A 22233-nucleotide genomic window follows, 5' to 3' on the forward strand; every position below is an offset into this window, starting at 1 on the left:
TAGTACATAAGGTAAGAGCTTTGCTTTACTCATTTTTCATCTGTTTTTTAAGCTCCTGCATAAAGCGTATGAGGCAAACAGTCTGCGTTTTGGATTGTCTTTTTTAAAAATACATGTGATTTGGGATTTCACAGAATTTGTGCATATTATTTCCGTTTTCAATACAGGACAATTTTAAGAGTTATTTTATTCAAACTTTTATGTTTTGAGCCCACTAATACAGTATTCTTCATATGAAAAGTAGAAGAGGATACCTTGTCACCCAGTAATAGTCTTTTTTGTCAAAAGATAAGAATTATAGATTTATAATGATTACTTACCCATTTGCAGTTCAGAGATGGTTTCCACCAATGACCAGTCTAAACTGTAACCACAATGAGATTTGTCCATCAGATTGTCTAATACTTGTCGCACTGTCTGCCTCTCATCCACCATCATTGTTTTTGAGCTGTCATCAGACATGTGGACTCTGATCACCAACTATTAAGCAGAAAATTAGGACAACAAGAAGATGATTAACTTCCCATATTTCCTTCATTTAAAATAAAAACCTACTTTTTAAGATCTAGTTTCTTTTTCTAAAATTTTGTTAAATAACGTAAAATATTAAGATCAATCAAAATTATCCCTCAAATGTAAAAAAACATACATGATGATTAGATACTTTTCTCAAGTAAACTTAGCAAAATACCATTTTCCTTCAGTATATGGGTGTAAATCAAGGTTTTCCCAATATAACAGCAATGTACTTTAGCTGTGTGTTAAGGAGGAAAAAATTCCTTCCTGACAAAGTGCCCTGATCTGATTAATGTGACAATTTTTCTCATAGATGTAGGTAGCACAAGCACAGATCAAGAGTTCTGCACAAACTTCCAAAGAATCACAATTTTTCAGATTTGCACCTCAAAATTTCTGCCTGCTTCCCCTATATTTTCTAAAAATGCTGATCATATAAACTATACATATACTAAATCTTCCTTTCCTGGGGAGTATGAAGCACTAGTGTAGAGCAAATCTGCTTTTAAAACATAGTAGGTTTTCATAGCCACTTTAAAGAGGTTGCTGCCCAGAATGAAACATGCAGCTGTTTTTTCAATTAATCAGAAAACTGAAAACAATAGATTCTTCTTGCCAATTATTATGCTGTTTGCTTCCTTTTTACACCTTGCTCAGCTGGAAAAGTTAAAGCATACTGGCTGTAATGCACTGGTTGGTTTGTTAATTCTTTTCTTCCAGCCAGGACAGTTTTTCAGCTTTTGTTATAAACACTAAACGTAAAAGACATCAATAGTTATGGAAGAACTTCTAAATTAAAATATGAAGGCTAAATCTCAAGGAAACACCTTATATTCTTTGATAATACATCAGGTAGTATCACTAGACTTCCTCCATTTGGTAACTTCTGTCCATAATCTGGAATACCTGCATTCCGTTTATCACTAAAAAATCCTACTACGCAAAATGGGAAGCAGGTATGTAAAGAGAACAGACCCAAATTTTAAAGATGAGACTGCTTAATACACAAAGACAATCTCAGGAAGCTGGATCTTTTTCTGCTCTGGGTGGAAGTCGGCAGTCTTTTAACAGTGCACTAGCAGTCAAATAAGCTATTCTTTAAGGAAAACATAACGTCATTCCATATGCTAAGATTTTTTTGTTAGGTGTTCTGGGTCTGTCTGGGATGGAGTCTAGATGACAAATACATTATCACTCCAGATCAGAACACTACAATGTTCCTATTTTATTTAGGGGTTCTTAAGTGTAATAGACACAAATGAGAATAATTCTGCCTGCTTTTTCCAGGTGAACAAAATATAAAAGAAAGATCTCATAAAAAAGTGTAAATAATTTACCTTTTTCACTTGTGCCTCTTTAATCTTCTCTAACGCGACTCTGATCTTCTCAGCTTTCAGTTTAGCAGCCTGTTCCTCCTGGGGGGACAAGATACACCAAATTCCAGTTATACAAACTTCATACGTGTTTTAGAAGATATAATTTTGAGGCTATCACACTTTATAACATGAACTGAAATGCAAATTTACCCACTGATAATTCCATAACTACTTGTTAGTGACAATGACTATTATTTTCAAAACAAGAAATGTTACTATATATGTCTGACTCTTAGAAATACAACTATCATTATCCCCAAAATAACACACCGGAGGTATATAATTTCTATAAACACAATTGGCTTATCTCTATTCTTTCACATTGTAAATAGCCTTGCACATTATTACCAAGAATTTTAACATATGCATTTAAAGTCATATTCTTGGACAAGACATATTTGACAAGAGCTTACAATTGAGTGCACTGAACAGATTTATGGTTGATCAGCATAAGACTACATTCTGATATTTCTCAGTGTGCTATTTAACAGCATAAAGAAACTATGTGAAACAAATCCTCTAAACAGGATTTCACACTATGTCCATTGATTTGGAAGACTTAGTTTGCATTATGTAAGTAGCCTGAACACTCCCTTTATCCTTACTAAACTCTGTATTTCTCCTCACTTGATGTATTTTAAGACACGTAAAGCAAACAGGCATTCTTTTCTTCAGTGCTCTTCTAAAGTCATTAATCTAGTTTTGTTACAACCAGAAGAAATGCATTAAAAATCCATGTGACATAAATCTATTCTATCTGCTGGTACTAAAGAAACCTGCCCATTGTGACATTATCAATACTATCAGGTTTTAATTTCTAGATATTTTTGTCATTTCTATTCAAAATGGACTTGAAATGAGCAGCTAAACAAGTAACCACTCTTTTCAATATGATCATATACAGGTTTCAGATTTCAAAAGTCTTAAAATGTGGATTTTCATTGTGGCTAATATCTAAAAACACCATAATAATTTACTCCCCCCTGCCCTCCCCTCCAAATAAAAACAAATAAAATAAATACATTAATAGGGAAAAAATCTGCTTCAAATTATTAAATCTTCTTATAAATGAAAAATTAAGATTTTTCTTAAGTAGTACAACCTATCTCAAGAACAGCACGCCATATAGATTTTTTTCTGCATTGCTTTCTTGTATTAATGTAACTTGTAGTTTCTTTATTACATTTAGATGATTGCTTTCCTTGTAAATATCAAGATTCAGCTATCCTCAAAACCGCAGAGTTTAATCTTTTTACTTCTCAGTGAATTACTAATATTCCCATCAACTGCTTAAAGGTTTTTCCTATTGTATTCTTACTTAACAGCTTTTGCTCCCTCACACCTGTGGCCATACTATGCACTGGGAAAAAACATAAAGAATATCAGCTAGACAAGACAGTAGGCTGTCTTGGGAGACATATAACCCTTGTCAAAAAAAAAAGAAACAGTAAACTGGCACATGTAGAAAATTTTGGCTTGAAACATTATCTAGGAATTCTATTACCAAGTAGCACTTTTCTTTTTATTAGTCTAGGAAACTAAAATTTTTTATTCATCATAAAAATGGCGTCACAGAACTTTGATAGGTTAAATCAGATTAGCATTCTATTAAAAACTAAAAGAAAAAAGCACCATGATACCTACAATCATTTAAATATAAAACATGCCCAGAATTCTACAATTTTCTTCCTCTTTAACTGTTTTCATCCACAGAAAAAAATCAGTACCAGAAAACCCAAGGATTTAAATACTTGCAAGTTTCTAACAGTGACACTACAAACCCATGCATTACGAAATCAACAAGCCTTCTTAAATTTTAATACAGATTTGGAGAAACTTTGTTTGCAGTTTTAAAAAGTTGCTCATTAACTCGACCATAAACCTTTATTGCTGTACAAAGGTTGACAGCACGTTTGTTTTTGCTCTTCACTAAAGTCCAGCAGCACGATTTTCCAGCCCATTTCACTGTGCACCCATGCAATGCAGCTATCTATAGCAAATCCCAGCAGGAGCACTTTATAGCCACAGCACACAGGTACATGCAGCAACAACAGAGAGCAAGCAACCAGGAATCAGATGGGGACCTCTCATACGCTTGTGCCAACACAACTAAAATATCTTAGTTTATCTCAAAGTTCATAATCCTTTATCATTCCCTAAAACATTTAAAAAAAAATTTACACCAAAAAAGATTGCAAAGATTTATTATTCTACCACTTATCAATCATCTTTCACTTCCCACTCAACTTTAATGTGGTTCTAGGTATCAGAATTTCTTATACTATTATTACATTTTAACAAAGTCAGTTTAAATTTAAACAAAAACCGGATTTACAGTGCTAAAAATAAGAATTGTTTTTAACCAGATACGAGAGGTCTGATCTACTTACTGAAAACACAGAAGAAAAGGAAGCAAGAATTTGAATTTCTGAAAGCACAGAGTAGTAAAGGATTTTAAGTGTTGGTTTTTTTGGTATATAATTAGTTTTAAGGCTGTTGTTGCAGTTTGCTGATGTGACAAATATTTTTTTTCAGTGGAGCAGAAAGAAGAAATATCTATTTTGATACTTAAATAACCAAATAACTACTGAATTCTTCAATATTCACAATGATTTATTCTATTCCTCTCGCAACTGCCCAAGCAATACCACTCATCCACATCCCCCCCCCCCCCCCCCCAAGAGAGCCACCCCCAAGCTTCGCTAGTAAATCCTTCTAGTACTGGCGATGTGAGTGAGGTTGCCAAGCAGTCATCAACATGCACATAAATGGCAGGACTGCCACCTAGGTCATGGTTTCACAAGCGGTATGTAGCAGCGTAAATCCCTGCTATGGCTGATACAACTGCCTCCCTTGCACAGCACTCCTTTTCAGTTGTATCAGACACAGACACCTTGGGTAGGGAGGTGACCTGGTTGAAAATTAGCACAGCAGGAAGACTGCTTTTCAGCAGAACCTCCTCCTTGATAAGGCTGCCTTTACAGTCACATGCGTGCTATATAAAAGCATAAAGGAGACACAGAGGTCGTAAACCCACAAAACAGCGTTATCTCCACCTCTGATGGGAAATGAATATTCTCTTTTAGTAGCAGTGCACATCACTAAAATTGCAACACAAATTCCTCCTTTAAAGGGACAACTTTGGGAGTGCAGTTATACTTACATTCTGAGCATTTGAGCCTTCATAGGCTTTTGACCTGGCTGAGATTACATTGAGTTATGGAAAACACTGCACCTGTTTTAAATAATGCTTGGCAACACACTTATCACGAGAACTTGTTCATCCTAACATACTGTGAATGAAAATTAAGAGCATAACTCTGCAACACAATGGTCTTAAAACTTACACCTTTTTTAATTTTTATACCAGAACGCAACTTCCAGTAATTTTACCCTGTAGTGTGATATTGGTAAGAATAACCCCAAAAATCTAAAGTTAAGATGTCTTTAGTATAATAATAATCAGCGTTCTGCCCAGTTCCCAGTTAAATGTGCAGTTAAAGACATTTTGGTTGTGCTTCAGTGTTAAATATGCAACATATGTGCTATGACAGAGCTGACCTTGCTCAAACAACTTTTATTTTTTATTTTTATTTTTTATTTTTTGTTACATTGCACACTTTAAGGGTCATTAACTGATTTCTTCTGCTTGCCAGGCAGAACATAGGCAGAATAGAAAAAAATGTAAAAATATCATTGAAGAAGTTCATAGTATTTAGGAAAGCCAGCAAGTAAATTACAAGAGGTAAACAGCAAAGTCCACATTCCATTTAAGTTAACGGGGAAGACACAGAGAACACAAGACGCACACAAGCAAAAATGTGTTTTGTCTACTATTGGAAAATTTTCTATAAAGCCTTTTTTGAATGAAGATAATTAAATGCACATGAGCAGCAGTGATTTGTGAAGGATTAAAAGCAGGTATCCAGTGTCTGTACCAATCCGATAATTACTGAAGAGTTTTCTCTTCATTTTTTACGAAAGAAATACTAGAGTAAGTGTACATGGGATTAGCACTGGAAGGGAAACGCTGAATGAGTGCATAAGTAATCAGAATGGTGTTCTTTTCCTCCACTCTAGATGAGTATTAACAGCAGTTCTGTATTTCCTGACAAATTCATTAGGACATGTAAAACAATGTGTAGCAAGAGTTGCACAGTCCATTTATGAACTGAAGCAGAATTAGTTTTTGACCATTCTCAAACACTTGTTTTATTGCATTTCTACCTCAAAATAACCAGGAACAACCTATACCCAAGGAAAGCAAGAAGGGAAACAATACACTCCTCTCTTCTAAGGCTCACTAAGCATGAAAGGGTACAGCATCTACTTCTGCCGTGAGAAGGCCACACTCTCTAAGGTTGGCTTATGCCCTGATGCCCCCTTCTCCCTTCCCAACTCATTATCGCATTTTCTGTACCTTCAGCAGTCTTGACTTCTCGTATTACATCAATAAATTCAGAAACGTATGTGAAACAGTAGTATGGTTTTTGAGTTTGTCTGAGACAACGTTTTCACATAGAATGCTTAAATTATGATGATACAACGTAAAAGCAAACGAGGAGACACAAACAGGAAGCTGTAATTTTCACTTTAATTGAAAATGTAGAGGAAGTAAAACAGAGGAGGGTTACTCATGCATCCATCAATCATTCAAAAAGCAGCCAACCCTGTTTTCTTAATCTCACCTAATAGCTCCCACGAATGCCATCTTGGTTTCCCCCCCCCCCCCCATATTTGGGTGCACCACTTTTGCTAGTAGAAGCCTAACTCCAAGAGGGAAGATGGCTTCTGACAGGAAAGTGGAAAGCAGCAGTCACATTTTAAGTGTATCTCAGAGCCACACTGGCCCTTGTCAAGAGCTCCTGCAGAAAGGCTCTCTCCCCTGTCTGCACTGTTAAGGCAAAGAAGGAAAGCAAAGACATAGAGGGCAGTTGTTCATGAACTTCAGTGAAGAATGGCATCTACAAATCTCTCCAGAGCCTCTGTTGTGCTTGATCAAAATTAACAAGTACTTAAGTGTTGTGGGGGTTAACACAGGTAAGCAAGTCAGTCCCATACAGGTGCTTGCTCACTTCCCCCAAGTAGGATGGAGAAGGATAAAAGCATAAAAACTCATGGTCTGTGATAAAGAGTTTAATAAGTAAAAGCAAAAACTTTGGGTGCAAGCAAAGCAAAGTAAGGAGTTTATTCATTACTTCCCTCCACGAGCAGATGTTTAGCTATTTCCAGGAAAGCAGGGCTTCCCAAGTAACTATTACGCATGGTGAAGATAAACCTCAACTCAAAATGTTATCCTCCTCCCTCTTCCTCCTCCTTTTCCCTCGGCTTTTATTACTGAGCAGGACATCATATGGCATGAAGCAGTTAATTTTGCCCATGTCAAAAAACATGGCTGTCCCTATCCCTGGGAAATCTGCTCTTCCATTCTCACAGAATGGTTGAGGTCACCTTGACCAATTAGCTGCTCAAGCAGGGTCACCTACAGCATGTTCTCCAGGACCATGTCCAGATGGCTGTTGAGTATTTCCTAGGAGAGGGGTGCTACAACTTCTATGTGCAACCTGTTCCAGTGCTCAGTAACCCTCCCAGTAAAGAAGTGTTCCCTGATGTTCAGAGAAGCTCCTGTGTTTCAGTGTGCGCCCTCTGACCGTTGTCCTGTCACTGGGCACCACTGAAAAAAGCCTGGCTCAATTCCCTATTTGCACACTCCCTTCAAATATTTGTACACGTTGCTGTGATCACTCCTGAGCCTTCACCTCTCTAAGCTAGTTAGTCCCAGCTCTCCCAGCTTTTCCTCATAGGAGAGGAGCTCCAGTCACTTCATCTTTGTTGTCTTCTGCTGGACTCTATTCAGTATCTCCATAACTCTCATGTACTGGGGAACCCCGAAATGGACACCATACTCGAGATGTGGCCTCACCAGTGCTGATTAAAGGGGGAAGAATCACCTTCCTTGACTTGCTGGCACTACTCCTAATGCAGCCCAGGATACTGTTAGCTTTCTTTGTGGCAAGGGCACATTGCTGGCTCACGTTCAACACTGCGTCCACCAGGACCTCCAGGTCCTTTACTGCCGATCTATTTTCTAGCTGGGCAGTCCCCAGCACATACATGTGCCTGGGCTGCTTCCTCCCCAGGTGCAGAACTTTGCACTTTCCCTTGCTGAATTACACAGGGTCCCTGTCAGCCTATTTCTCCAGCCTGTTGCCATCTCCAAATTTTGCATCATCAGCAGACTTGCCAATGGTACACTCCACCCCACCACCAATGTCACTAACAGAGATGTTCATCAGTATTGGACCGCTACTGACCCTTGGGGTACACCACTGGTTACTGGCCTCCAACTAGACTTCGTAAGGCATGCTTCAAGGCATGGCAGAGTAGAATCTTTTGCAACAGGGACCTATGTTCTACTGTCTCCCTGATAAATTGCCCCAACAACATGCAACAAAACCAGTAGTGATGAAGGAAAAAGGCAAAAAAAACACATGCCACAAAGGATTTCAGTCACAGAGATGGTTCATTCAAGAATGAGCACATCTGAATCAGACTGAGCCAATTTCACAGCTGATTTATTCTAAGGTTTGGAGAGATTTCATTGTGTAGTAACCAAAATATACAAAAAGCAGGGGAACCAACATTTGTAAGAAGCGTATTTGCCTTTTGGGTCAGCAAAAGAATGAAGTACTAAATATTTGTGAAATAAAGGCATAATGTGAAACCTTATGTTTTCTCCAGATGCTGACATTCATAGCTGAAGCATTACATCACTAAATCACCATCTGGCTTCCTGGATGTAGTCTAACCTTCAAATGCATCAGAATGATAAAAGAACTGGTAACTTAGAAATTCCACATCACATTTCTATTTCCTACTTGCATGTCCTAAATTAAGATATATTTGAGCCCTGACTACTCTCTCAAAATTATTTGCATGTGCTCTGTATCTCACAGCCATAAGAGATTAGAAACATGAAATCAAAAAGCTTAGTTTTCAGTATTCATCTGATGGCTTAACTCCAAACAAGCATGAAGCTTTAACATGTTGCTTTATTTTCAATATCCAGTAAGTTACTTCATTGATGTATATTCACTTCTTTTTCCAAAACAAAATGGGCAGGTGGGTGAATGCTGTGAACAATAAAGCAGAGAACTACATTTAAAAATGAAGAGACTACCACACTGAATAGGTCATTTTTTGTGCTGTGATCTGCCCTCTGCTGCAACAGCATCTGTGTCTGTGCATAGCTCTAATGCAACAGAAACCTAGTCCATGACTAGAATTTTTTATAAGGAGTTACATCAGAGGACAAAACTGGTATTTATCGTTCCTCCAAATTCTCTCTACACTGAATATAAGGGGTAGATCAAAGATGAGGAAGCATACAAGAAACAATAAAACAGTAAGAAATACACTATTTGACAAGTGAGAGACACCAACAATAGAGCTGCAGTATGATTATACAGTTTTAACTCATCTAACACCTAACTACAAATACAAGGAAAAGCCCAATTTCTTGGGACTGCTTCTCTCATACTGGGGCTTATTTAACGTTACAACAAGCTGAAGGGATCTAAGCCAGCAGCAACATGGACTTAACTGAGATGCATCTGAGGGTGCCAAGGGAACTGTCAGATGAAATTCCTAAGCCACTATCCATCACGTTTGAGAAGTTGTGGCAGTCCAATGAAGTTCCCATTGACCAGAAGAGGGGAAATATAACCCCATTTTTATCAAGGGAAAAAAAGAAGACCTGGTGAACTACCGGCCAGTCAGTCTTACCAGCATACCTGGTAAAATTGTGGAGCAGATACTCCTGGAAATTACGCTAAGGCACATGGAAAACAGGTGATAAATGACAGCCAGCACAGCTTCACCAGGGGCAAATCATGCCTGACAAATCTGATGGCCTTCTATGATGGGGCTACAGCATTGGTGGATTAGGGAGCAACAACTGATTGTCATCTGCCTGGACTTGCGCAAAGCATTTGATACTGTCCTGTACAACATCCTTCCCTGTGAAACTCAGGGACACGGACTTGACAGATGGACCCCTCGATGGATGAAGAATTGGCTGGATGCTCACATTCAAAGATTTGCGGTCCATGGTTTCAACGTCCATGTGGAGACCACATAAGTAGTGTCCCTTAGGGTTCTGTATTGGAACAAGTATTATTTAACATCTTTGTTGGTGACATGGGTATAACCATGTGGTAACCACCACTCATCCAGTATAACTGGGAAAGGAGGATATGATGATACATGGAGATGAAAGAGTATTATAGTTTGTTTGTGCCACAGCCATCGTTAATCTGTTAATCCATTGGCAACCAAGCAAGATTTGCTGGTTTGGTGGCTGTTTGCTTTGTTACTTGGGGTAGGGGGTGCTGACAGGTGTGAAAGGAAAGTGACAGACTTGAAGTTCAGGAGTGTCCTAGTTTCAGCTAGGACAGAGTTAATTTTCCTCCTAGTAGCTGGTAGGGTGCTATGTTTTGGATTAGGATGAGAAAAGCGCTGATAACATGCTGATGTTTTAATTGTTGCAGAGCAGTGCTTACACCAGGCCAAGGACTTTTCAGCTTCTCGCTCTGTCCTGCCAGCAGGCAGGCTGGGGCTGCAGCAAGAGCCGGGAGGGGACAGACCCAGGACAGCTGACCCAAACTGGCCAAAGGGGTATTCCATACCATCTGACATCATGCTGAACAATATATAGGGGTGGCTGGCCGGGGTGGGGGGGCCGGCTGCTCGGGGATAGGCTGGGCATCGGTCAGCGGGTGGTGAGCAATTGCATTGTGCATCACTTGTTTCATATACATTATTATTAGTAGTACTATTATCATTATCATCATCATCATCATTATTATTATTTTCCTGTGTTAATAAACTGTCTTTATCTCAACTCACCGGCTTCACTTTCCCATTTCTCTCCCCCATCCCAGAGAGGGAGAGGGGAGGGTGAGCGAACGGCTGTGTGGTGTTTAGCTGCCGGCCGGGTTAAACCACAACAAGAAGAAACAGTCACAAAACAAAAAAATTACTTGTTTTTTTCTGTTGTTTATATTCCTCTAGAAGAGAGCCGAAAAGTTTGCTGTCAAGATGCATGCTGAGCATTTTGAGAAAAATGTTAATGTATTTAAGAAAAATACAGACTACTTAAACATCATTGTTTTGAAGTGACAAAATGTACCTTGGCAAATTCAGTCTTGCCTGAGGTTTTTCATCCATGGTGTCTCTTTCAGAAAAATAACTAAGGAGTGGTTTGCAGTATGTAAGTAGCATCAGACTTATCTGACACCTCAGATATTAAACAGCTTTCTCACCAGTCTGAAGCTGCATATATACGTCTTTATCCCAGCACTTTTTTTTTTGTGTGTGTGTGTGTCTGGGAAATTTATTGCTTGCTCCATCTCTCCTACTCTAGAGAGAAAGGGAAATATGTATGGAAATTACAATTTTTAAACTGAACCAGAGAAAGTGAATGGCAATTCATGGCCTCTTAGTCCATTATTGACCTGTAAGGAAAATTTATCTATAATCAGGCTTTGTCCATACCTGGCTCTCTCTCTTACTACAACATTGTGCCCACATTATATCAAGACAGTACTCAAAATGAAATAAAGTCCCATTACTTGCTACAGATTCTCATCATCTAGCAAGTAAACTTACTTTAAGGATACTACTGCCTTTCAACAGCACTGAATGCTCCTACATATTTTCCACAGTTGTGGCTCTATTTTCTTAAAGTATTGAGTGGGAAGAGTAACAAAGGAACCTCTAGGTCACTGCTTTTCCTTTTTAGTTAACGCATTTTTACCTGCTGACATAGCTATTAAGTACTTGTCAAGAACTTGAACACTAATAAATCTGCAGAAACAAACAAAATACAGTCTTTAAAAGCACGTTTGACAATCATGAAAATCATGTAAAAGTAAATGCAAAAGTTCCTGGAAAGGGCAGGGGTGGCAGGAGTATAGCATACAGCAAAAGCATTTTTTCTACATAGAAATAGTCACATGCAGGTGGAAAGAAGAAGCATCACCTTGGTCAGCAAGTGAGAAGGCTTTCCTGCAATGTTTCGGAGAAGGAGGGAGGTTTCCCTGTCCAAATAGGAGTGCTTGTGCAGAAAGAAAGAGAAAGAACATAAGTCAAAAGAAGTCAGTAATTTTATAGTGTATTGACTATAGAAGATAAGCAGAGTTTAAGGAAAAAAACACCTTGCATCCTCAGTTTATTTCCCTCCCATAAAAATGTGAACATTCCCAAATACTGCAAGCCTAACACATTAGTGTAACAGCAGTTGTGCTAATAGAAGACATAAGTTTAACCTTCCCCTGTACAAGAGGTCACACAATAGAATTAAGAAGTTGCTTACCTGCTACTGGTTTCTTTTCTGCAAGAGAACTTATTTTTAAAGACATTTACAACTATAACAGAAAACATCCACTTATAATACTTAAAAAATCCTGTCTAGTGTTCTAAAACTGAACATTCTGCTTCTGCTGTACAAATGAATCCACTAAATGACCATGGAGACAAGAAACTGGTTTCAGATTTTCTATACTGACTGCTGCTTCCACAGTTAACAACAAAAAGATGTTACTATAATAGTAGTAATCTAAACCTGGCTTACAATTAAGCTTTGTTTTTGTAAAAAAATAAAAAATACCTACGTTTCTCTTGTCTTGCAGTCCCAATTATGTAATCCAAGAAGTTGGGAGCAAATCCCCAAATTTCTCTCAGAATAAAAATTAGCAGGAAATATTTAGTCTGTTCAAAAAGGAGGAGCAAAACTAGCAGCAACCCCTAAGGATGATTCTCAAATAGTAAAAATCAATTAATGACAGAGTTAGAGCAATCTGCAGCATCTGCTACAGAGGAACAACAAAACCGTCATCCCACAGCAGTCTGCAGAACTGCCTAGTCACAAGTCTGCTAAGGAAATTACAGTAATACTATGGCACTAAACAAGAACATTGAATATATGTCTCATGTACCATCACTATACTGCAAATTTCACCCCTTGTGGCTGCATCTGTCCCAGCTGTTATTTGTGTTGATTAGTTTTACCCTATATAGAACAAGGTACAACAAACAGGCAGACTACCATATTCTTTTTTCAATAATTAAAAGCCAAATGCCGCATAGCGTCACTGTGTCTTCTTCAGAGCCACAACAGGCAATAGTCTCCTGAAAAAGTTGAGGAGACCATGTCTACAATTTCATGCAAGGCAATATCAAATAGTTTGGTGCATGAAGTCCCTGCAAGGAGATTTTACTTGATATGAGTGCCACATTCTGTGATGAGTAATTTAAGGGTCACTAGCACGCTTTAAAAGTTACAGCTCAGAAGAGACTCTACACAGCATCTGAAGTAAAACCTAGGCTCCAGCCCAAACTCCAACTGGTACTTAGCCACTAGCATAGACTCAGTATATGATGCAAACTGAACAAAGATTTTTCTGCCTGCAAATTAATTACCACATGTGTCTACATCAAATGTTTCAGAAGCATAGCACTGCTGCCTAGTGACAAATTTTTCACACCTCACACAGAGATTTGTGATGCCATGATTAAAAGACCTTGCACATTGATTACAGTAATTCGGAACTCTCAAAAATAGGCTTCCTAACACACAATCATATCATTTCGACTTCAATGTTTCTTAAGACAGACTGTATTTAAAGAACAGCTCATTTACTCAGCCTGAGGTGACACTAACATTGATGGTAGATAAATACAGCTTTGCTTAACTTGAAGGCAGACCCATCCTCTTTTTTTTCCCCCTCTCTTTAAAAATGATTTCTGCTACATGCATCTTCACTCTGAATAGTATTCCTTTCTACACAGAAACTGTAACTTCACACATCCTCTAGAATTGTCTCATTGCAACACATTACCCCAGAACTTCCAGAACAAACTGGTTGGCTCAATCCACAGCTCAAAAATATAAACTAAAAAAACAATTCCTTGAACTTGTCCTTGTTTTAAAGAGCTTCTGGACAGACTTTGTCAGACATTGTGGATTCCGATAAAGATACATCACTTTCTTGGTGAATGGAGCTCTGAGGGTAAAAAAAAATACAATGTACATTCATAGCCTCTTTATTAGGGTTTAGCCTAAGGAATCTCTCTTTAAAGAAAACACTATTCCCTAGAGAATATTTCTCTGAAAGAGAAGCTTAAGGGAGATTATTTAAACCCTCTTCCTATCATTGCTCATTTTAGCTGCTGCCATCTTGCATTGCAGTACAGTGGGGCATTTCTCCGCTAAGGAGCTTTTATTCTATGCTAACACTGTTTGCCAGACTTGCAGCAAAACATGAAAACAGATAACCAGAAGAAAGTTACTTTGGAAATTAAGAGAAATAGTATTTCATGAGAACGGGTGTTGGCCAGTAAAATATCATCGCAACATTACTTCTCAAAATACCCATGTGAATTTGAGCTGGAGAGACATGTCTAGAAGCAGGAAAGCAACAGTTCTTTGCCATATGTCTCTCGACAGTGGCTCCTTACTACTGTGCAAAACATCCTGCAGTACTGCAGATACCCAAAAGTTAGAATGAGCCGAAGTAGTAAAGCAACAAGAAATCCTGAGTTCTCAAGAATTACAGCTCAGCTAAACAACTATGTGCACATAACTATAAATATGCATAAACCCAGAGAGAAAAATCACTTAATCCAGTAACTGGACATAAATTATTTTAAAAATTGCCTTTGTTTGAAGGCAGAAATGTAGCATGCATTATCTTCAGGCCTAAATACTACAAGTTTATGAACCAGGTGTTGAATATTGCATTTCATTGTGTTTTCAGAGAACTCCACACAAAACTTCCCCTAAAAGATAAGTAGCTGCTTAAACCACAAAGTTTTCCAATGCTGAAATACCTTTTATCCTCATCAGGGACTCTAGAAGCATGAATAAGTGTGTTCAAATATAACTTTTTGCCTCTGCTTGTAAGTATCTCAGCATTAAACAAGGGAAAAAACGCTATTTTAATCAATTTAGCATAGGTTTCTCCCTATTCCACTCTCGCATCTCGCCTGAAAGCCAAGTTCCTTCTGAGTACATGTAGTTTTACTTTCCACACTGGTGAAACTATTACCACTAAGGCTGTTAGTGGCAAAAAGCAGAGAGAGAACTACAAAAAGAATGTTTGCTAGAACAGATGGACCACCAGGACATGAATGTACTTTTCAGATTTTCAGAATATAATTACTTGAGCCATACAAGCAATCCTCTGCATGGCCAAAGCTCAAGATTTTTTCCCCAGTTATCCTTCTAATTCCTTTTTTGAAAAGTTCAATAGGGTGTTTTAATTCTTGAGGTTCTGAGGTCTCATAATGAAAGACAGTTTCAACAACAACAAAAATCTCTAAGAAGTAAAGACATTTTTAGAAGCTGTGATAAACTAAGCTGTCCAGTTAGCCTCTGAAGGATGCAAGCTATACAGCCCATCTTGCAAGTGCAGCAGGCCATCACTTTGTTAGTAATGTGCTATATATATTTACTCATTGACTCATTTCTTCAGTTTTCTTTGCAGATTTCTGCAAGAAGTTGACAAGCACATTCATATCAGACACTGATCCATCTTATTACACATCTGATCATCATTCGGTTCAGACAAATCTAAAAAGAGTCAACCTCATTTAAGAGCCAGAGTTTATCTAATTGTTGTGTCTATCCCAGAAATATCCTGGAAGCACAACACAGCCCAGAGAAAGCAGTCTAGGAGGTTTCTGGAAAGCATGGAAGATAGCTTCCTGACGCTGGCTAGAGAGCCTACCAGGGGAGGTGCCCCACTAGACCTTCTGTTCACAAACAGTGACGGACTGGTGGGAGATGTGGCGGTTGGGAGCTGTCTTGGGCAGAGTGACCACGAAATGGTAGAGTTCTCTATTCTTGGCGAAGCAAGGAAGGGGACCAGTAAAACCGCTGTCTTGGACTTCCGGAGGGCTGACTTTGAGCTGTTCAGGACACTGGTTGGCAGAGTCCCTTGGGAGGTGGTTCTGAAGGGCAGAGGAGTCCAGGAAGGCTGGGCACTCTTCAAGAAGGAAATCTTAATGGCTCAGGAGGGGTCTGTACCCATGTGCCCAAATACGAGCCGGCGCGGAAGACCACCGGCCTGGCTGAGCAGAGAGTTGTGGCTCAAGCTTAGGAGAAAAAGGAGGGTTTATAACCTTTGGAAAAGAGGGAGGGCCACTCATGAGGACTATAAGGCTGTTGCGAGGCTGTACAGGGACAAAATTAGAAGGGCCAAAGCTTATCTGGAACTACATCTGGCTACTGCTGTTAAAGATAACAAAAAATGTTTTTACAAATACATCAACACCAAAAGGAGGACTAAGGAGAATCTCCATCCTTTACTGGATGCGGGTGGAAGCTTAGTTACAAAAGATGAGGAAAAGGCTGAGGTGCTTAATGCCTTCATTGCCTCAGTCTTTAGCGGCAAAACCAGTTGTTCTCTGGATACCCAGTACCCTGAGCTGGTGGAAGGGGATGGGGAGCAGGATGTGGCCCTCACTATCCACGAGGAAATGGTTGGCGACCTGCTATGGAGCTTGGATGTACGCAAGTCGATGGGACCAGATGGGATCCACCCGAGGGTACTGAGAGAACTGGCGGAGGAGCTGGCCAAGCAGCTTTCCATCATTTATCGGCAGTCCTGGCTATCAGGGGAGGTTCCAGTCGACTGGCGGCTAGCAAACGTGATGCCCATCTACAAGAAGGGTCGGAGGGTAGACCCGGGGAACTATAGGCCTGTTAGTTTGACCTCAGTGCCAGGGAAGCTCATGGAGCAGATTATCTTGAGTGTCATCACGCGGCACTTATAGGGCAACCAGGCGATCAGGCCCAGTCAACATGGGTTTATGAAGGGCAGGTCCTGCTTGACGAACCTGATCTCCTTCTATGAAAAAGTGACAGGCTTAGTGGATGAGGGGAAGGCTGTGGATGTGGTCTACCTTGACTTCAGTAAGGCTTTTCACACCGTTTCCCACAATGTTCTCCTCAAAAAACTGGCTGCTCGTGGCTTGGACTGGCGTACGCTTTGTTGGGTTAAAAACTGGCTGGATAGCCGGGCCCAAAGAGTTGTGGTGAATGGAGTCAAATCCAGTTGGAGGCTGGTCACTAGTGGAGTCCCCCAGGGCTCAGTGCTGGGGCCGGTCCCCTTCAATATCTTTATCGATGATCTGGATGAGGGGATTGAGTGCACCCTCAGTAAATTTGCAGATGACACCAAGTTAGGTGCGTGTGTCAATCTGCTCGTGGGCTGGAAGGCTCTGCAGGAGGATCTGGATAGGCTGGAGCGATGGGCTGAGGTCAACTGTATAGAGTTCAACAGGGCCAAGTGCCGGGTCCTGCACCTGGGGCACAACAACCCCAAGCAGCGCTACAGGCTGGGAGATGAGTGGTTGGAAAGCTGCCTGGCAGAGAAGGACCTGGGAGTACTGGTTGATAGTCGGCTGAATATGAGCCAGCAGTGTGCTCAGCTGGCCAAGAAGGCCAACAGCATCCTGGCCTGTATAAGAAGCAGTGTGGTCAGCAGGTCTAGGGATTGTCCCCCTGTACTCGGCTCTGGTGAGGTCGCACCTCGAGTACTGTGTTCAGTTTTGGGCCCCTTGCTACAGAAAGGATGTCAAGATGCTCGAGAGAGTCCAGAGAAGGGCGACGAGGCTGGTGAGGGGTCTGGAGAACAAGTCTTACGAGGAGCAGCTGAGGGAGCTGGGGATTGTTCAGCCTGGGGAAGAGGAGGCTTCAGGGGCAACCTTATCACTCTCTATAGGTAGGTATCTTAAAGGAGGCTGTAGCGAGGTAGGGGTTGGTCTATTCTCCCACATGCCTGGTGACAGGACGAGGGGGAATGGGCTAAAACTGTGCCAAGGGAGGTTCAGGTTGGATATTAGGAAGAACTTCTTTACTGAAAGGGTTGTTAGGCACTGGAATAGGCTGCCCAGGGAAGTGGTTGAGTCACCATCCCTGGAGGTCTTTAAGAGACGTTTAGATGTTGAGCTTAGTGATATGGTTTAGTGGAGGACTTGTTAGTGTTAGGGCTGAGGTTGGACTAGGTGATCTTGGAGGTCTCTTCCAACCTAGACGAATCTGTGATTCTGTAATTCCTCTAACTTTACGGTAGGAGCTCAGAATACATGTACGTAGGGATTGAAAACAGTAAAATACACTATGAAAGGTGCTAAGTGTGTTTTTTACACTGCCACTTTTACAAATAGCGAACAAAAACTGTCAGGTCATCTTTTTCTTGCAATTCCCACCCAATCTTCCATGGTATCTTATCTTACTGTTCTAATGATTTAAGTATGTTAAACAGAAAGACTTCTTCCTGGTTAAATATTACCTGTAGGTTCAGACATCATTCACTCAAGGTCTATACAACAGAATAACTTACCTCAGTACATACTAAACAGACTTCTACACAAGTCCTGAGTGTCTCATTAAGTATCTTGCCACATTTCTTGCAAATCTAACAATTTAACATTAACTCATAACATGTAGTTAAACCAGCTGGTGGCACTCTTGTGCCATTATTTTGGAGTTAATTAATGACAGCTGAGAAACTCAAAACCTTTTTAAAAAGCCTGTGTCTGTTCACAAGAAAACTGAGGGAAATGCAGTAAGCAGTGTCTGATAGAAAACTATATGCTTTCAAAGGTTTCTTGAAAAGTTAATTACTATAGCTTTTGACTACATCAATATGTTGAACTCTTCAGTATATTCTAATTGTTTAAGCTGATGTCTATTTTCAAAAGAGAACTCAATAATTAAATATGTTTTTATTTATATACATATATATTTTTTAAACTTTGTCCCAAAGGGGCCAAAGAGAGAAAGGAAGAACCAAAATTTTTCTTCGCATATCCTTTGAGATTATATTTTCATGTATAACATATAAGAACATAAAACATAAAATGATGAACATCTGATTTGAAAGATTGCATTTTTCTGCCTTCCTTTGCAATGGACTGTCAAGAGCAATTACACTTCAAAAGAAATAAAAATTGTTACATGTACTAAGCGTATTTCAAGTAGGCTTCCCCAATTAATAACTAGAAAACAGATAATTATCAACTTAAGACTAAGAAGCATAACTTTAATGATGTATATGGTTACCTTTCTGCTCTGTTGGGATACCAATGGATTCAAATTGAAATCACATCAGTGACTTGAGTATTCAGGCAAATGGATTCAACTACTGACATAAACAGAAACCATATATACATGTGATAGTAACTTACAGGAATCAGTTCAGCCTCCTCTTCTGTAAAATTAACAGGATGCTTGGACTGATTGATGAAACGTCCCATAAAAACAGAGTAAAAATGCAGGAAAACACAGAGGAAAGGATGAAAAAGGAAAAGGAAATAGGACAGAGAGGAAAGAAATGGTTTATTCTCAATAGAAGGAAGAAAAAAGCAGTAACAACAATTAATGGAAGCAAAAGAAACAAAACAACATTAAAAAGTTGCAGTGTCCCTTATCCCAATTTTGTATGTATAAATGATCAATGACTTAAAGACAAGAAGAAATTCTGGTTTTCTGCTCCTATTGGAAGGGAAAGGAAATAGGACATGATTATGTTCTCAACCACAATGAGAGGGGAACAGTCACTAACTTAAGTAAAAGCACTGAAGTGAAACATCTGTAGGCATACTCAGCGAAAAACAAACTCAGGTAGCATTCTCTTTGTACAGCCAATTGCTCACTAAGTCAACAAATGAAAGTTAAATTCTCTAAATACTACCAAAAAAAACCAACAACGGAACCGTCACTTCATACAGGTTCATATAATTTCCACATCAGTTCCTTCATACCAGTAACACAAATACACTTTGGTGACAATTACTAAGTATAACAAGAAAAAAAGTGGATACAGATTAATCTTACTTTCAGCTGGACATACTATTCCAGAACTGGGCACTCTCATATTGCAAATTATTTTAAAAAGAAATCCAGAGAAAGTATTTCTCTATTTCCCTAATCATTGTTCAGTCATGACATTGACATGCTTTTAAGTGTGAAGTATCAAAAACTGAACATTTTGAAGTACCAAAAATTGCACTACTAAAAAGTAGTGCCTAAAGGTTTTCCATTCAGTGTGCCATCCAATGCTTGCTCCTTTTCCTCAAAGGTACAGAAGTATTTATTTCAGGCATATTAATTCGGGTTACTGAGTTACACAGGTTTTGACAGATGAAAAATGCAAAAGGGGTTACAGTTTATTCTTATCAAGACCTCAGGAAAAGGAATACACCTATGCCACTTAGAAACTGAAGTGGCACCGTTAGATAACGGCTGCCTGATATTTCTATATACAAGATGTATTTTCAGTTGCTTATAAAAAAAGTTTCCGAACTATAACCACTAAGAAATTTTATGACAAGTTTCTGTTATAGAATTATTACTAGTCATTTATTCAAAATAAAGGTAGCTTTAAGGCTTTAATACTTCTGTATGCCTGACCACGAAACAGTTTATTGACAGGGACAGCCTCACATACTGTCTCTTCTCTGCTGGTCCATTGGAAGTTACCCAAATTCGCCTGAGCAGGAGCCTTCAGAATTAAAACTGTAGTCCACAAAGCCTCACTGAAGTCTAGACCACCACAAATAAAAACCTCAAGGCTGCATCTTGTCACACAGCACTGCCCAGCCTTTCAAATGGGCTGCAAACAACTATCCTTGAACAAAAGATTGGTCAAGTTCAAGAATGCTTGGGCCCATGAGGGGAGAACACAGCAGCTTTCTTACAACTGCAATGCCTGGCTGCTGCAGAGCATATTGGAGCCAGACACTGGAAGTGAGAATCCAGAGCTATTACTCTGTGCTCCCAAGAGGCCAACCCTCCTGGAACTTGTGCAACTCCGTTTCACTGCAGGCAATTGGAATTTCCTAACTCCAAGCGTTCAGTTCTGCAACTTCTTTTAAAAAAACCACACACAGCTATCAGGACTCACAAAATCCAATTTACAGCAAGTATTTATTAACTGCTATGGACCCTTATAACTTCATGCCAGTTTTGGCTGTTACAGTCCAAGCCTACTGAAACTTGATGCAGTTTAAAAAACATGTCTGTGGACATTCCAAATTAAGAAGCTGCTGCACCATATGCATAAGATGCACTATTTGCTAGTCCACATGCCTCCCAGGTCAAGAGAAAGAGTAGATGGTTAGGTTGTGATAGTTCTTTGTTGAACACAGGTTGCTTGGGACACAGAAATTTAAGGCAAAACTGCCACAGGAGAGAGTCAATCCTAATCCCCAGCCATGTGTTCACAGATCTCTCTTGCGTGGACAACAGGGAGGATTATTTTGCAGGAAGACCACAAAATTATTGGAATCACTAGGCAGCTGCACAAACACTAGAGCCAACACAAGGTGGGGCAAGACTGCTCAACTCAGCAGAAGCACAGACCTAAATTAGCATAAAACCAAACACAAAAATCATAAATACATTTTGTCTGCATGGATGAGGTTTCAAGCAGTGGAATTTTCCCAAAAGAAAAAGCATAGCAGGAAAAAAAAAAAAGTAAGGCTTTCATGGAAAATAGTCGTCTGACCTGTCCAAAAAGAGATGCTTTAGTTAAGCTGGAAGACTAAAAGGAAAAAGAACAAAAACACATACAATAACAACAAGCCTGTAGATATCAAATCATCAAGAACTCCATCACTAGAAGAGAATGGGTATGCACAACTGTGGAGTTAAAAGTCACAGATTTACCTTTTCAGTTAGGAGTAGATACGACGTATGGAAAAAAATTAAACCTTTATTCTTTAAAAAAAACACTGATACTGCTGGTCTAAAATCTACAACTTGTAAGAACATGAGGTTAAGCAAAATATCCAAAATAAGCAAACGTAACCAAGATTAAGAGTAAGTTTTGTTAACTATAACTGAAGATTTGTCCTTCTATTGACGGGCAACCACTATTATGCTATTACAGCCTAACTGCTAACCAGAATGCACAAAACTGACAACTAGAAGGCCAGTTCTCAGTTGTTTGATCATAACATGAAGTCTCATTTTGTGGATTCAAATTCCTTTACAAACCTGACAAACCCTAGCTTTCATCTTATAATATAACAGTATATGCAACTGAAGTAAACTGCATAAATTCCTTTCTCCTCTTAGATTTTAATGTCCCTTAATGGGCTGCTTTGTTCTCAATTTTTGTCATCTGTTCCAAATTTCCTAAAGACGTCCTATCTGTTCTCTCATCTCATTATATGTTGAAAAAAAAAGTGAAAGAATTTATCTGTGTTTCAAGTAGACTGGTATATCTATAAGGAAATTCAGTTTTAAAATTGCAACTTGTACAGTGAT

General features: G+C 39.3%; 1 protein-coding gene across 14 annotated transcripts in view; it reads right to left on the reverse strand.

Moving 5' to 3' along the window:
• Nucleotides 1–22233, reverse strand: part of RAPH1 (Ras association (RalGDS/AF-6) and pleckstrin homology domains 1) — a gene marked incomplete at its 5' end in the record, with an annotated part of 344080 nt that overhangs the window by 23875 nt on the left and 297972 nt on the right. For 12 of the 14 annotated variants that reach the window (XR_014586375.1, XR_014586376.1, XR_014586377.1 and 9 more), the window contains 3 exons: nt 321–480; nt 1854–1931; nt 11935–12009. Coding sequence is in view for 5 of the 14 variants with exons in the window: in XM_083842783.1 (XP_083698909.1) it covers nt 321–480; nt 1854–1931; nt 11935–12009 (313 nt within the window). Of the gene's footprint in view, nt 1–320; nt 481–1853; nt 1932–11934; nt 12010–19148; nt 19227–22233 lie in introns of all 14 variants that reach the window. The other 2 variants (XM_083842786.1, XM_083842784.1) reach the window with 2 other exon arrangements.

This window comes from Anser anser, assembly GCF_964211835.1.
Source record: "Anser anser genome assembly, chromosome: 6".
Classification (NCBI taxonomy): Eukaryota; Metazoa; Chordata; class Aves; order Anseriformes; family Anatidae; genus Anser; species Anser anser.